The sequence below is a fragment of the Caretta caretta genome, chromosome 14 (assembly GCF_965140235.1).
Source record: "Caretta caretta isolate rCarCar2 chromosome 14, rCarCar1.hap1, whole genome shotgun sequence".
NCBI classification, from domain to species: Eukaryota; Metazoa; Chordata; order Testudines; family Cheloniidae; genus Caretta; species Caretta caretta.
Window position 1 is genome coordinate 43,419,699 of NC_134219.1, and position 15,231 is coordinate 43,434,929.

Here is a 15,231-nt window from a genome sequence, read left to right on the forward strand (position 1 = left end):
TACCGTGGCTGTTTACAAGTGAAAAAGCACTTTATACGTCACCTGGGACCCAACCCATCAGTTCCTTAACTTGTTGTTCGGTACCTTCCTTAACCCCTTTTTTTTGGATACCACATTCCAAACCAGGTGGGTGTAGAGGTACATCCCAACCACTGCTAGGATACACCTTTCATGGCCTTGATAGGCTTCCTATTTTCTATTGTGAACACTAACTTCAGAATTGTAAAGTGGGATATTCAATATCAGTGAACAGAATTGTGGGGAGAACATAAAACATTCAAGTTAACTTCCCAACTCTCTCCCTCTCTCTCTCCCATATGTATATTATGGGACTACTGTGCATATAATGCCTAATAATACAGTGTGTACTACACCTAACATGTATGGATTAGCTAACAGGCCCAATTAAAAAAAAGTCACGCAACATCATTATATTCTGGTTTTTCTTTTGTTTTTGTGCACATTAGTCTCAAATTATGGCTCTGATCTTTTTGGTTTTTTTTTACATCTGAAACCCACTAAGTTATTTGATTTTCTTATTTCTTATTCTTATTATTAAACTCTTCAATAAGTGTCCTCCGAATTCCCTGGGCATCTTTGACAATCTTTTAAAAATACTTGTGTGAAGAAACAGACCTGTGCACTGTCCCAGGAGCAAATAAAATCACCCAGGAGCAACACAATCAGGGCAAAAATTGAATAATGAAGGTGCTGATCTTGCTGTGGGGTGAAGTTTATACACTGTGAGTTGTTACACTGACTTTGAGTGAAGCATGTTGTTAAGGCACTTCAGGGGCTTAAATTAATCCCCTAAGATTCAGCAGACACAGTGCGGATTCCTACCTGATTCCATCTTGTGAACATAAGAAGTAAGGAAGAAAACAATAAACCCAGGGAGAGGAGAGCTGGCTCTGGAGCTGTGGCAGAATGAGAGAACCTTCATCTTCTTCACTGTAACTTGACCTAGAAAACAGGAAGAAGGAGGAAAAAACTTTCCATAGTGAGCATAACACTGACTAACATTAAATTATTAAAAAGTCAAACATTAAAGAAGGCACAGTGAATAAAAAAGGGACAAATGCATTGTTAAGTGAACTCCCTCATATTTGGAGTGAGAACAGCCATTGCATTAAAATGGAAAGTGTGTTTCCTTTATGGGCCTGATTTTTTCCCATCTCTACAAAATCCACATTAAAAAAAGAAAGTCAGAACAGTGGAGAAGTTGGCAGTAATTCCATCAATGGAGAAAAAAGTTTTAAGGAATGAGAAAGTGTGTGTGTGAGAGAGAGAAAGATTCGTGTGTTGTCTTGTGTTGTCTGCAGTGGCACTTGAACAGTTTTTAAAGTGTGGGTGCTGAAAGCCAGTGAAACTCCCCCAAACTTTTCACCTCATGCCCCCCTTACCCCTCTCCATGGCCTCCGCCCCCTCCCCTCAGAGCTGGGGCTGGGACCAGGGCTGTGTCTCCAGGGGTGCAGGGACACAGACAGGGGCCAAGGGGCTGAGGCTGGTGGCGGACATGGGGCCAAGAGTGGGAAACTGCCACGTCAGCAGAGGCAGAAAACTAGACTGATGGCCGCTGGGTTTGGTGCAGGAAATTTTCTGTATTCAAAACAGAGGAAGTTACAGATCTCTCCCAAGAACAGTCTTGGACCCACTGCTCTTGAATAAAATTCAGCAAAACAAAGAAATGACGAATTCAACAAGCTGTAAAAGTCTCGTGTTACACTGCTGTGAAAACAATCCGCAATGTATGTGACAGTCCCTCACTTTGAACGTAGATGTACTGTCAAGTTCCCAGAAAGAGAGAAACAAATTCTCACAGGATTATTTACTCCTTGTGTTTTGAATAATCTGTCCCAGCAATAAGGCTGGTGCATTAGACGTTAGAAACAGTCCTTCTGGAGCAAATTAACCCACCTGGTTGCGTCTTCTGAGAAGTTTAACATCTCCCGGGTGTGGCCAGACTTGGCTCCTCTGGCTGGGACAGTCCCATGCTCGGTGCCTGTTCCCGTCGGTCACGGAGGCGGCTCAGCTCACTCTGGCGATCGAGGAGCTGCAGTTTTGTCTCGGGGCTTCTCCGGGGAAGGTTGTGAACAGAAACGGGGTTTGCTCCGATCGATAAACGTGCGCTGGGCTCGCAGCCTTCGCCCGGGGACAGTGAAAGTAAAACTGGAAATTGCCTCAGTCCAACCCCTGTCCCGGGGGAGGGGAGAGTCTCCTCTTAAAGACACAGCCCCAGTCCCGCAGGGCCGCCAGTGGGGGGGGGGGACCGGAACTTTATATTAAAATTTAACATAAAGGGACTTTGTTGTTGCGGGGGGGATTGTTGTTTTTGGTCGTTTTTTTTTCTATTTAGTTTATTAGATTCAGCAAAAGCAGGAAGCAGATTCTCTCTGAAATCAGGCCTGGATTCAGGTAACTGGGTCACCTGAACAGCGGACTCTCAGCCCAGTCCGGATTTCAAAAAGAGAAAAGCTTTTGCTGAATAATATAAACTAAATGGCAACCCCCCCCCCCCCCCAGCCAACAACAAAGCCCCTTTTGTTAACATAAAGTGACAGTTTCCCACTGAAGATCGTGACCTTCCAAAACAGCAAGGTCATCAGAAGAGATTTGCTCTGTTGTTGCCGCCTGCTGGCCCCGGTCTATGAGAGAGACAAGGTGGAGGATGTTTGATCTTTTACTGGATCAACTTCTGTTGGGGAAAGAGACGAGCTTTCCAGCAACACAGACCTAAAGAAGAGCTCGGTGTAGCTCCAAAGCTCCTCTCTCTCAACAACAGGAGTTGGTCCCGTAAAAGATTTTATCTCCCCCACCTGGTCTGAGTTCAACAAAACTCAAACTTCTGAAAACCAAGAAATACAGAGTTAAGGTAAAAAGAAAAGGAGTATTTGTGGCACCTTAGAGAATAACCAATTTATTTCAGATGCACAAATCCAGGTTTCCTCACCCTCCGCCCCCCCCCCCCCCCCCCGCTGGTAATAGCCCATCCAAAGTGACCACTTTCTTCACAATGTGTATGATAATCAAGGTGGGCCATTTCCTGCACAAATCCAGGTTCTCTCACCCCCTCACCCCCCTCCAAAAACCACACACACAAACTCAATCTCCTGCTGGTAATCGCTTATCCAAAGTGACCACTCTCCTTACAATGTGCATGATAATCAAGGTGGGACATTTCCAGCATAGATCCAGGTTTTCTCACCCCCCCCCCCACCCCCATACACACACAAACTCACTCTCCTGCTGGTAATAGCTCATCCAAAGTGACCACTCTCCCTACAATGTGCATGGTAATCAAGGTGGGTCATTTCCAGCACAGTTCCAGGCTTCCCCCCCCCCCCCCCCCCCCGGAACACACACACACACACATAAACTCACTCTTCTGCTGGCAATAGCTCATCCAAACTGACCACTCTCCAAGTTTAAATCCAAGTTTAACCAGAACATCTGGGGGGGAGGGTAGGAAAAAACAAGGGGAAATAGGCTACCTTGCATAATGACTTAGCCACTCCCAGTCTTTATTTAAGCCTAAATTAATAGTATCCAATTTGCAAATGAATTCCAATTCAGCAGTTTCTCACTGGAGTCTGGATTTGAAGTTTTTTTGTTTTAAGATAGCGACCTTCATGTCTGTGATTGCGTGACCAGAGAGATTGAAGTGTTCTCTGACTGGTTTTTGAATGTTATAATTCTTGACATCTGATTTGTATTTGCTCTGAAATGTCACAGCTCGGACAGCAACAGGCCACACGGTACCAGGACTGAACCTGCCCAGAATGTCACTGCTCAGCAGCAATCACAGCACAAAGGTCCAGTAGCCTGGGGGAGGGAGGGGTCAGCACCACTGAAGGGGGTTCATGGTGGAACGAGGCAGAAGCTATGCGTGTGGGGGGAGCAGGGGCAAACTAGGGTTTTGTGAGGCACTGGGCCAGAGCAAGTGGGGGCTTCTCCCTACCTCTTCTCCCTGAAGTCCGCCATTCCCCCCTGCGCTTCTTCCAGGGAAATGGGGTCAGGGCACAGGGGCTTGCCACACTCCACCCACCTGGCGCTCCAGCCGGATAGCAGGGCAAGCCCCTGCACCCCCAACTTCACTCCCCGGCTGAAGTGCCAGGTGGGTGGAGTGGGGCAAGCCCTTGAGCTCTGACCCTGCTCCTTGGCAGGACTGCTGGGCAGGCAGAACAGGTTGGGGCCCAGAGGCGTCCATTTTTCTGGGGCCGCCCAATTGGCTGGGGCCCCTGGGCACAGGCCCTGTTAGCCCAGTGGCTAATCCGCCACTAGGAGGATGTGTGGAACAGGTGGCAGGTGGAAATAAGGAGAGGGTCATGCCAGTGATGTGGAGACTGAAGTGACGTCCTGTTTACCAGAGACAGGAGCATACCTGGGTCACGATGGATGGAGAGAAGAGAAAAGAGACAAGCTCACAGTTCTGATCACAGGAGCTTCCTACATCTTTATAATGGATCCAAGGGAACCCTTCTCTGTGATCAAGGCTTGAGGCTGGAGCAAGGGTCTCACACAGACACAGTCCCTGCTCACCCCGTCAGTGTGGGGTCACTGCAGAGCTCCTGGCTTTCTTCAATGGGAAAAAGATGAAGGAAGAAACAGGGAGACACTGGAGATCAGCCATCAGCACAGGAAGATTAAACAAACTCCCCCTGGAGAAGTGGCTGTGGACTGGATCTGTACAATGAGTAGGAGCTGCGGTCACAGATCTCTGCAGGGTGCAGCGCACATGCTGGCAGTGGAGGGGAAGGAAGAGTAGATGCGATATGATGTCGATTCAGTATGGTGTGGTAGGACATAGGCACAAACCCTGCCTCATGATGCGCAGTGAAATGCAGGGTGCTGGGGAGGTCTGCCCTGAACGATCACATCAACCCCCACATTCGAGGAAAAAAGGGGCACATTGCCTCATGGGAACAGATATTTGGACATTGATAAAATATGATCTTAAATTACCTTCTTCTGTAGGTGCCACAGATCTTCTCCACCCTAAAACCAGCCACATAATTAGAGATGAGAGCGGATCTGAACACGTATTGCATGATTCAATATTGTACAAACTAATGACTGATGGAAAAAGAAAGTTCTTCCAGACATATACTAAAATGTAAAGCATCAGAACCTCCATTAGGTCTCTCTCCCAGGGTGGATCTTCACTGCAGAGTTAGCCCAGGATCTTACTTGTCTGCTTCCCCAAACTGTTACTTGTGCAAGCCCAAAAACTCTGACTCAAGTTTGGTGGTGTTTTACACCCAGGCTAGCTGGCAAGACTTTGGGTACAGGCTATTGCCCAGGGTCCACTTTAATTCAGGTTGGTTACGTCCCACACTTTGCAGTGTGGAGGGAGGTTAATCATCTCAGGGGCTGATAGTTCACCAGAGCCTTCTGACAATTCCTCCCGGGCCATATTTTTTTGGCCACTACCCACTTTACTACTGTATTGCTTACCAATTTGTCAAATTAGCTTTTGGTGTGAAATTCATCCAGTTTAGTCTTTCCCCATATTTTATAAAGTTACATGAAAAAGCAACCACCCACATCCCCCAAAGGAATGACAGGAAAAAAGCAAACAAACAAAAAAGGGTTTCCAATGGCAACAACTTTAAAAATTAAATTTAAAAGCAAACATCTCCACCATAATTAAACAAACTGCCACACAAAGATCACATTTTGTTACAAAAACTTTCTTGTCAGAGCAAGGACAATGATACTTACTTATTTCTTTATCTCGTATAGCTAAAAATTAAACAGAAATAAATACATATTTTTGTTCGGCATTTCCCTTTTCTTATTTTTTAGCTTTCTTTATCACCAATATGACAGTGAAGGCTGAAAGACATCAAACTCATCCTCAAAATGTCAGACTAGAGGGCCCAGTGGTCCCTTCTGGTCTTAAACTCTGTGACTCTATGTGACTCTATTATCAGTTTTTCAAAATAGCTTTTGGTGTGAAATCTCTCCAATTTACCATTACCCCATATTTTACAGAATTACAGTAACCCTTCCCAGAATAATAATAAAAAGAAAGGAGAGAAACCAAAAGATGTCATATTGCAACAAAAGCGTAAACGTTAAATTTAAAATTGAACAACTCTACAACAATGAAACAAGCTCCCACATGAGGATCCAATTTGATACCAAAAATAAATAAATGCTTGTCTGAGGAAGGACAATGACACTTACCAATTTCTATATCTCGTTTGTCTAAAAATTAAACAGAAATACACATATTGTTTGTTAGAAGTGTCCCTTTACTTATATTTTATTTCTCTTTATCATCAATACTAATGTTAAGGCTGAGAGATTGTTTCTATTCAACCTCCTCTTCAGGACAGTAAGGTGAGAGGATCCAGTGGCCCTTTCTGGTTTTAAACTCTGTGACTCTATAATTAATTCCTTCTCAGTTTTTCACTGGTGTGAAATTTATCCACTTTAGTCTTTCCCCAGATAGTATAGAGTTACATTACAAAACAACCCACCATCCTCCCCCAAAAGAAGAAGAAGAAGAAGAAAATAATAATAATTAATAATAAATCATTCATAATAAAGCAACAAGCAAACAAACAAAAGGTTTCATATTGCAAGAACTTTAAAAGTTACATTTAAAAACGTTCTTGTCAGAGCAAGGACAATGATACTTACTTATTTCTTTATCTCGTAGGTCTAAAAATTAAACAGAAATAAATACATATTTTTGTTCAGCATTTCCCTTTTCTTATTTTTCAGTTTTCTTTATCACCAATATGACTGTGAAGGCTGAAAGACATCAAACTCATCCTCAAAATGTCAGACTAGAGGACCCAGTGGTCCCTTCTGGTCTTAAACTCTGTTACTCTATGACTCTACTGATCATCAATTTCTCATATTAACTTTTTGCAAGAAATTTATCCAGGTTAGTCTTTCCCTACATTTTGTTAAGTTACAATACCCCCCACAAAAGAATAATAATAAAAAGCAAGTAAGCAAACAAAAAAAAAGTTTAATATTGCAACAAAATTGTAAAAGTTAAATTTAAAAGCACACAACCCCACCACAATTAAACCAGCTCCCACATGAGGATCCAATTTGGTATGAAAATTTTCTTGTCAGAGAAAGGATAATGACACTTACCAATTTCTGTATCTCTTTTGCCTGAAAATCAAACCGACAGACACATATTGTTTGTTAGGACTTCCCCTTTTCTTATGTTTTATTTCGCTTTCTCATCAATATGAAAATTAAGGCTGAGAGATATTTTTTTCTATTCAATCTCCACTGGAGGAGGTCAGATTAGAGGATCCAGTCATTTCTTCTGTTCTTAAACTGTGTGACTCTATGATTCTATGGCTTATCAATTTTTCATATTAGCTTTTCCTGTGAAATTCATACAGTTTAGTCTTTCCCCACATTGATTAAAGTTACATTACAAAACAAACCCCTGTCTGCCCCCAAAATAATTCTAGTAATAATAAAAAGCAAGCAAACAAACATAAAAGATTTCATATTGCAACAATTTTGAAAGTTCCATTTGAAAACAAACTTCCACATGAGGATCCAAACTGGTACAAAAAGTTTCTTGTCAGAGGAAGGAGAATGACACTTACTTATTTCTTTATCTCGTAGGTCTAAAAATTAAAGAGAAATAATATATACATTTGTTAGGCATTTCCCTTTTCTTAGGTTTTATTTCTCTTCTTCAGGACGTCAGACAAGAGAGGGACAAGTGGTTCCTTCTGGTCTTAAACTCTGTGACTCTATTGTTTATCAGTTTTTCAAATTAAATTTTGGTGTGAAATCTCTCCAATTTAGTGCCTCCTTCCCACATTTTATCACGTTACTGTAACCTCCCTCAAGCAAAAAATAATAATAAATAAAAAAACAAACACGCAGACAAACAAAAACAGGTTACATGTTGCAACTGAATTGTAAATGTTCAATTGAAAATCAAACAACTCCACAACAATTAAACAAACTCCCACATGAGGATCCAATTTCATACAAAAAATTTCTTGTCAGAGGAAGGATAATGACACTTACCAATTTCTATATTTCGTTTGCCTAAAAATGAAGCAGAAATACACAAATTGTTTGTTAGGTGTTTCCCTTTTCTTATGTTTTATTTCTCATTATCATCAATGTGATAAATAAGGCTTAGAAATTTTTTCTATTCCGCTGCCTCTTAAGGAGGTCAGACTAGATGATCTGGTCGTCCCTTCTGCTCATAAACTCTGTGATTCTGTTAGAATCATAGAATCCTAGGACTGGAAGTCTAATCCCCTGCACTCGTGGCAGGACTAAATATTATCTAGACCATCCCCGACAGGTGTTTGTCTAACCTGCTCTTAAAAGTCTCCAAACATGGAGATTCCACATCCTCCTTTATTCCATTTATTACTTACTCTGCCAGTTAGGAAGTTTTTCCTAATGTCTAACCCAAACCTTCCTCATGGTTCCTACTTCCCTCCTCCTTGTAACAACCTTTGATGTACTTGAAAACTGTTATCCCGTCCCCCCTCAGCCTTCTCTTCTCCAAACTAAACAAACCCAATTACTCTATTGCTTACTAGTTAATCAAATTAGCTTTTTGCGTGAAACTTATCCAGGTTAGTCATTTCCCCCATTTTATAAATTCATTTTACCTCCCCCCATGAGAATAATCATAAAAAACAAGTAAGCAACCAAAAAAAACCCAGGTTTAATAATGAAAAATTAAATAAAAAGGGTAAATGTAAAAGCAAACAACTCCACAACAATTAAACAATCTGCCTATGATGGAGTACAGCAGTTTAGAACCATGCCCTTGGGACGACATGGGGCCCCTGCCACTTTCCAGCAGCCAATGGACAGAGTGCTGCGGCTGCAGGGATCCGACACGGCCACCTACACGGACGATATCATCATCTGCAGGGAGAGCTGGGCGGAGCGTATGGAGCATGTCCCTGAGGTATCTGGGGCTCTCAAAGAGGCGGGTTTGACGGCCAACCCAACCAAGTGTCAGCTGGCCACCCAAGAAGTCACTTACCTAGGGTAGGATGTCAGGGGAGTGGGGGGCGGGGTGGGGGAGGGGGAGATACGACCTTTGGTACAAAATTCTTAGTGGGCTGCCCCCTCCCTTTCACAAAGTAGCAAGTCCGGTGGTTTATGGGATTAGCAGGATACTATTGACGGTTCATCCCAAACTTTGCTACCATGGCTGCCCAGTTGACAGACCAGGTTAAGGACACTGCACCCATGTCAGGCATTGGGAGAAGAAGAACACCCTGTTCTCTATCCCAGCAGGAAGCTATTTCCACAGGAGGTAGCCTAATCAGTCATCAAGAAGGAGGCCCTGGAGGTGAAATGAGCCATTGATGCCCTTACTTGTAGGGTTAGCCCTTCCACCTAGTAACTGACTGTGCACCAATCCACTGGCTGCACTCAATGACAGGCCATAATCCAGGCATTATTCAGTGGCTTCACTCAATGCAGCCATACAGCTTTCGGGTGGTAAAAGCGTGGACTTCTTTTTCACAGGACGGTGGGGACATGAACTGGCCCCAGGACACCCCAGCCCAGGGTCTGAGAGGGAGGGTGGGCGAGGGAGTATACAAACCCCACATTGCGTCTCACGTGGTGAAAGGACAGTACTGGGCCCAGGTAGCCCCGCACATCCAGCCCTGCAGAGCATGCTTCAATTGGAGAGAGGGCTGGAAAGGGAGCAACCCAGCTCAGACGGGAGAGGCTGGGGAGGAGGACAGACCTGCCCTGAAGGCTCCTGACAAAGGACTGACCGTATACTTAGCCCCATCAGGGCTGATGGTTTCATTGCCTTTTCTTTTTCTTTTCACCTTATTTTGGATTGGAACCGGGGGAGACCAGCAGTTGGTTGGAAGTGACCCAGGGAGGGCAACTCGGAAGACAACTTTGGGGACCAGACATTGTTGACCCTCCTAAGGCCCTGGCTCAGAGCCCAGAAGAGTGGGTGGGCCCAGGCTCCCCTTCCACTGCCCACCTCCCTGCCCTCCTGATTCAAAGAGGGCCAGGACTGCAAGATCTGCCCACTGGGAGGGGGCACTAAGTGTGCTAACCACTAGGTCACATAACCCACCGATGACCCTATCACGCTCCTATAGGGGGATCCAATTGTGTACAAAAAATTTCTTCTCAGAAGGAAGAAAATGACACTTACCAATTTCTAAATCTCGTTTCACTAAAACATAAACAGAAATATGTATACATTTTTTTATGAGCTTTTCTTGCCTTATGTGTTATTTCTCATTATCATCAATACAAAGTTAAGGCTGGGTGATTATTTTTACTCAACTTCCTTGTTTCTATTGCTTCCCCATCAAAAGGGAAAGTTTATCTAATTTAGACTTACCCCAAATTTTATTAAACTTGTTTAACACACCCTGTCCTGGGGCACAGCCCCATCCCAGTCAGGAAAAGACGAAAACTCCTCTGGGCTCAAGTGGCCTCATTCCTGCAGGGCCTGCTCCACTTGGAGGAAATGATCTCAAAAGAGAGAGGTTGTCACAGGAAGGGGGCCGCAACCAGCAAAAAGGCTGCTGGAACTCAGAGGAGCTGATTTCTGCAACAGAACCACTGTGAGGAAGAGAACGTGTGACCCTCTGCCACTCACAAGGGCCCTTCAGACCAGGTACAAACAGGGATGTGTGCAGAAATTTAAATTTGACCCCTTTTGGAGGGGCACATTCTGTACCCATCCCTGGAGCTCGCTCCCCTCACTGTTCTGGCCAGGGAAGGACTTTGCTCTTTCCCCTATGCCCACCTTGGCAGAGCACTCTTCCCTCCCACACAGGAGCTTGCTCTTTCCCCCACACCAGCAGGAGTTCGCTTTACCTTGCCTCCGCCCTGGCCCTGGCAGCAGGTCACTCTTCCCTGCCTCTGCAGCCCTGGGGTTGTAGAAGCTCTGTGCCCTCGATGATTATTTGGGGCCCTGTGCCTCTGCTTGACCCCCCTCCCCCCCATGCATGACCCTGGGTACAAGCTGACTGCAGCAGGAGCGGTTGAAGATAAATACTGTCATGGGGTTCAGCTGTTCTTAAACTTCTGTCATGAATTCACTTGATGAATTCACTTGATCGATGCTACACTCCCTGGTGACTGGACTTGCCATTATTTTCTCAGATGCTCCATCGATATGTGGTCTAAGGCCCAGACAACTAAGCAGCACCCAGGCTTATGTCTTCTAGCCTGCCCTGAGAGCAAACAGTCCTTTTACCCCAATGGATAGCAATGTCACATTAGAGGAAACTGAGGCACAAAAAATTCATTAAAATAATGCAGAAAATTCCCATTTCAGCACACCTTCATTGACAAGCCAGATCTCTATAGATTCTTCTCAAAGACTCTGAGACTGAGGCTGGTTTGCATTGAAAACTTACACTCCTCGTACACGTAGCTATGCTGACCTAACCCCCTAATTCAAAGGACTTTTAAGGGGAAAGGGTCTTTGGAAACATCCAAACAGGCCCTGAAATGGTCCAACCTGTTACACATACTAACCCTCCCCCACCCAACAAACACACAGAAATAAAAATAAATCCGAGAAACCAACAAGCGTATATGCAATTGTGTAACTTGGTCAAAGTCTGTATTTGTGGAAAAAAGGGAAATTGAAACTTACCAACTTCTTCAGTAAGTTTCGCTGAAAAGTCCAGAAATAAATGTAAATTAATATCATCTCCTTGCTTCATTAAAAGTGTTTGAAGACGACTTCCTATAGGTACACAATTCATTAGGAAGGAAGTCTGATTGATTTGGAAATCAGGCAGATATTCTTTATGGATGAAGTTCAGCAGGTTAAGGACAGCTGTGCCTGAGTTATGTGACAGTGGGTATGATTTTTTAATTTCCTCACTGAGGAAGAAATGTGTTTCTTTACTGATTTACCACAAGGGCATTTCTACAGGGCCTCTCACTGTAATGTCCGGGTGCACTACACTTTATTAGCAGAAAAGAGATTTGAAGGACAAATATGAGAGGCTAGGCTTTGCAGAACCTTCTCTCAAGTGGGACCAGAGACAGACAGTGGTAATCTCCTGAGAACTAGCAGCAGAGGGAGATGAAGGACCAAGCAGAACACAGATGTATCTGCTATGATCCGATTCTCTGACTCAGTTCTATTGCCCAAGACTCTCCTCTCTCCTATTCTACTCCCCACCCCCTACACACACAGTCCTCTTCCGCTCTCCCCCCCACAGCCCTCCCCACCACCCTCTATCAATAAATTCACATGCATTCTTCTTCTTTATACAGGACAAGGTCAGCAGATCACACCTTCTTTTAATATTAAATTCCTAAATTGCTCTAATTTATTTATTAGAACAAAATCTTTATTTACAGTATATTTCTTCCTCTGATATTTACCTTTCATTTTAAAGAGATAAACAGTGAGGCCAATGAAAGCAAACAAAACCACCAGGATCACACTCAAAGTCGCCATCAAGGGATTCACCCTGGGGAAAAAGAGATCTGAAAAACAAAACACCAGAACTTGTCTTAATTTGGCTGATTACAGTCAGATGTTTTTATTTCATACAAATACATAAATGGTGCCCAGCAGGATTTGTGCAAGACAAGAGTGAAAGAATGGCCATGTGTACACTACACAAAAATGTGTAGATCGCTGGGTTTCCTCTGGCCCCTTCCAAAGGGCCAGAGCATACACACTCCAGGGAGGCCCTGTTCCTGCCTAAGGGCCGGAACCCCTGGACTATTTGGGGTTCAGCCCCATTACACCGGTTGGGATGCTAACATCAGTTTGCTAATTTCCCCTGAGACTAGGCAGCAATCCCAGTGGTATAGTGAGGCGGTGTGGCTTCCCTCCAATCCAGAGTGGGAGGGACGACCACCGCACCACTACACGAGGGTAAAATGAGTCCATTTGTGGATCTTGACCAAAGTGATGTAAGAAGCACAAGTCCAACTGAATGTCATTAGAAACAACATCACATGACGTAGGTGACGTTTCCCACAACAAGCAATGAACAATGAGTTGGTGCAGCAACAAGATCACAAAGAAGCCACATGACAAAACTTACCACATTCAAAAAAATCACTGAGGTGAAGTTAAGGTTGCAGGATCATATTGTGTCAGTGGATTGAGTGAAAATTTCTTCTAAAAAATGCTGGAAGATTTTTGTGTGTGTGCATACATGCGTGCAGGCTAGTATCAGGAAAGTCAGACTTCACCTTAAATTTACATGAAATCCCAAACTTTGATTTTCTGAATACTCACAACTAAGGGAATCAAATTACCTAAACTGTGATCCCGTAAATATACCAGTCTCCTATTTTCTGTGTTTGTACGTGGATTCTGAAATATCCACCACAGATGTTTCCGTTCTTTTCTTCCTACGTTTTGTTTGGTTTCTGGTGGTGGTGAGTTCAGTGTGGGGTTTGGATGGTGACTGACCTGCTATATAAACGGCTGATTCCTTGTCTTGATTGAGAACGGTGTTCCTGATGCAACAGGACAAGTTTTGGTTTGAATGTTCTGTTACAATGAGAACAGTTTCTGTTTCAAACAGGTTGTTATCGCCACGGGATTTTGTTTCAGAGAGTGATGGTAAACGCTGCCCATTGAAATCTTTCCACAGCACCTCAGGCTCTGGGTACCAGCCAGCTGATCGACAAACCACCCGGATCCCTCCATCCTGGTGACCCTCCACAGAGATGAGAGGAGCAGAGCCCAGACCTAAGGGGAAAACACATAAAGGTGTCAATTCCATGAATTAATTTATAAAGCAGAAGGGATGAGGGACAGTTTGTGGATCCCTTACTCACACTAGAAAGCACTTGTTCACGGGGGTAGTCAGGAGAAGGGATAAATGAATACTGGATAAATGAAGGGATAAATGAATACTCAGTCTTGTCTAAGAGTGGTTAATATGTAGCTCCCCATCACCACCGTCACCACTATAGAGTCTCAGCAAATAAGGCTGCATTTGATTTTAACTACACCCCTACATAACAACCAACCCATAAGAAGGCCATAAAAGTCTGGCAGCCCCACCTTAGCCACACACCCTAGAAACGACTGCAGAGCAATTGGAAGGCTTTATGTGTCCAGAAGGCCTTTCCCTCTTAATTAAAGACCCCTTTGGGAGTCAATCAAGACTGGGCAAGAAAGTGCCTTGCCCATCCTGAAAATGTGTTTAATAACACGTTGGGAAAGTTTTCAGCATATTTTCCCAAGTATGAAAGTGGCTGTTTGCTGAAAGTTAGATACACTGTGTTATTGCAGAATATTTCACAAGCAAGGAGTCACAGCTGTTGTGATAGGAAAGAACAAAGCCTGCAGACCACACACAGTTAAAACTGACACAAGTTACTGACCTGCTACCCGCAGTTCCAATACGGTTTCTTCATAAAAAGTACCATCTTGAACAAAGCAGTGGTATTGTCCTTCATCAGAGGGTCTGATATTGAGAATCCTCAAGGGAACATTTCCATCTGTGAGTCCGGCTTTCAAAAGCTCTGTCCTTCCCTCATACTCTGGCATCCGCCCTTCATACTGATCCTTCCCATCACGGTACAGGTGCACAAAGGATACAAATTCAGGTCGGAACCATCTCACCTCCATGTTTGCAGCGCTCATCCGGGGGGACAGGTGACAGGGTAACACAGCTTCCTGACCCAGGATGGCAGCGACAGGGTCAGGGGGTCCAATCACTGTGAACTTTGCTGGAAAATGCACCGGGACAGCAATAACAACAACAACGACCTTGGTGAGGCAGAGAACTGGGAATGGACGTGCTCGGCGTATAGTTGAGACAAGCTATTGAAGTAGCCCCTTTTTCTAAGTGCTCTCAAATTGACACGCTTACTGACATTGGCATGAGATTTGCTGGTCCTCACCAGGAACAAGGGGAGGGTTGGTGGGCCATATCTGGTGTTCTTCCACCAAGGTGCTCCTGAGATCTAGGCCTATTGCTCTAGGCAATTGTTGTACTATTGTGGTTCAATACTTCATATGATCAAGAGACCAATTAACCAAACTTTGCCAAATGTATTGCCTAAGGACAAATCAGTACACTGTGAAAAGGAGACATACATATCCTCCTTCTGGAAAGCAATCCTTACCTTGCAGTGTACTCACCTTACACAGAAATTGTGCTTCAAAAATACACCACCAAAACCACTTATATTTATACCAGGGGTGTTCGCAAGTGAAAAAGCACTTTATCCATCACCCCATCCAACTCCCCATTTCTTAATCTTGTTCTGTACGTTCCTTCT

At 44.1% G+C, this 15,231-nt stretch overlaps 1 protein-coding gene across 1 annotated transcript in view; it reads right to left on the reverse strand.

Annotated features, from left to right (window-relative positions):
- LOC142069131 (butyrophilin subfamily 1 member A1-like) overlaps positions 1-15,231 on the reverse strand; it is a 204,197-nt gene that overhangs the window by 25,968 nt on the left and 162,998 nt on the right. The window contains exons 10-11 of the mRNA XM_075119519.1: positions 14,329-14,676; positions 13,406-13,687 (exon numbers count right to left, since the gene is read on the reverse strand). Coding sequence (XP_074975620.1) covers positions 13,406-13,687; positions 14,329-14,676 — 630 coding nt within the window. The remainder of the gene's footprint in view (positions 1-13,405; positions 13,688-14,328; positions 14,677-15,231) is intronic.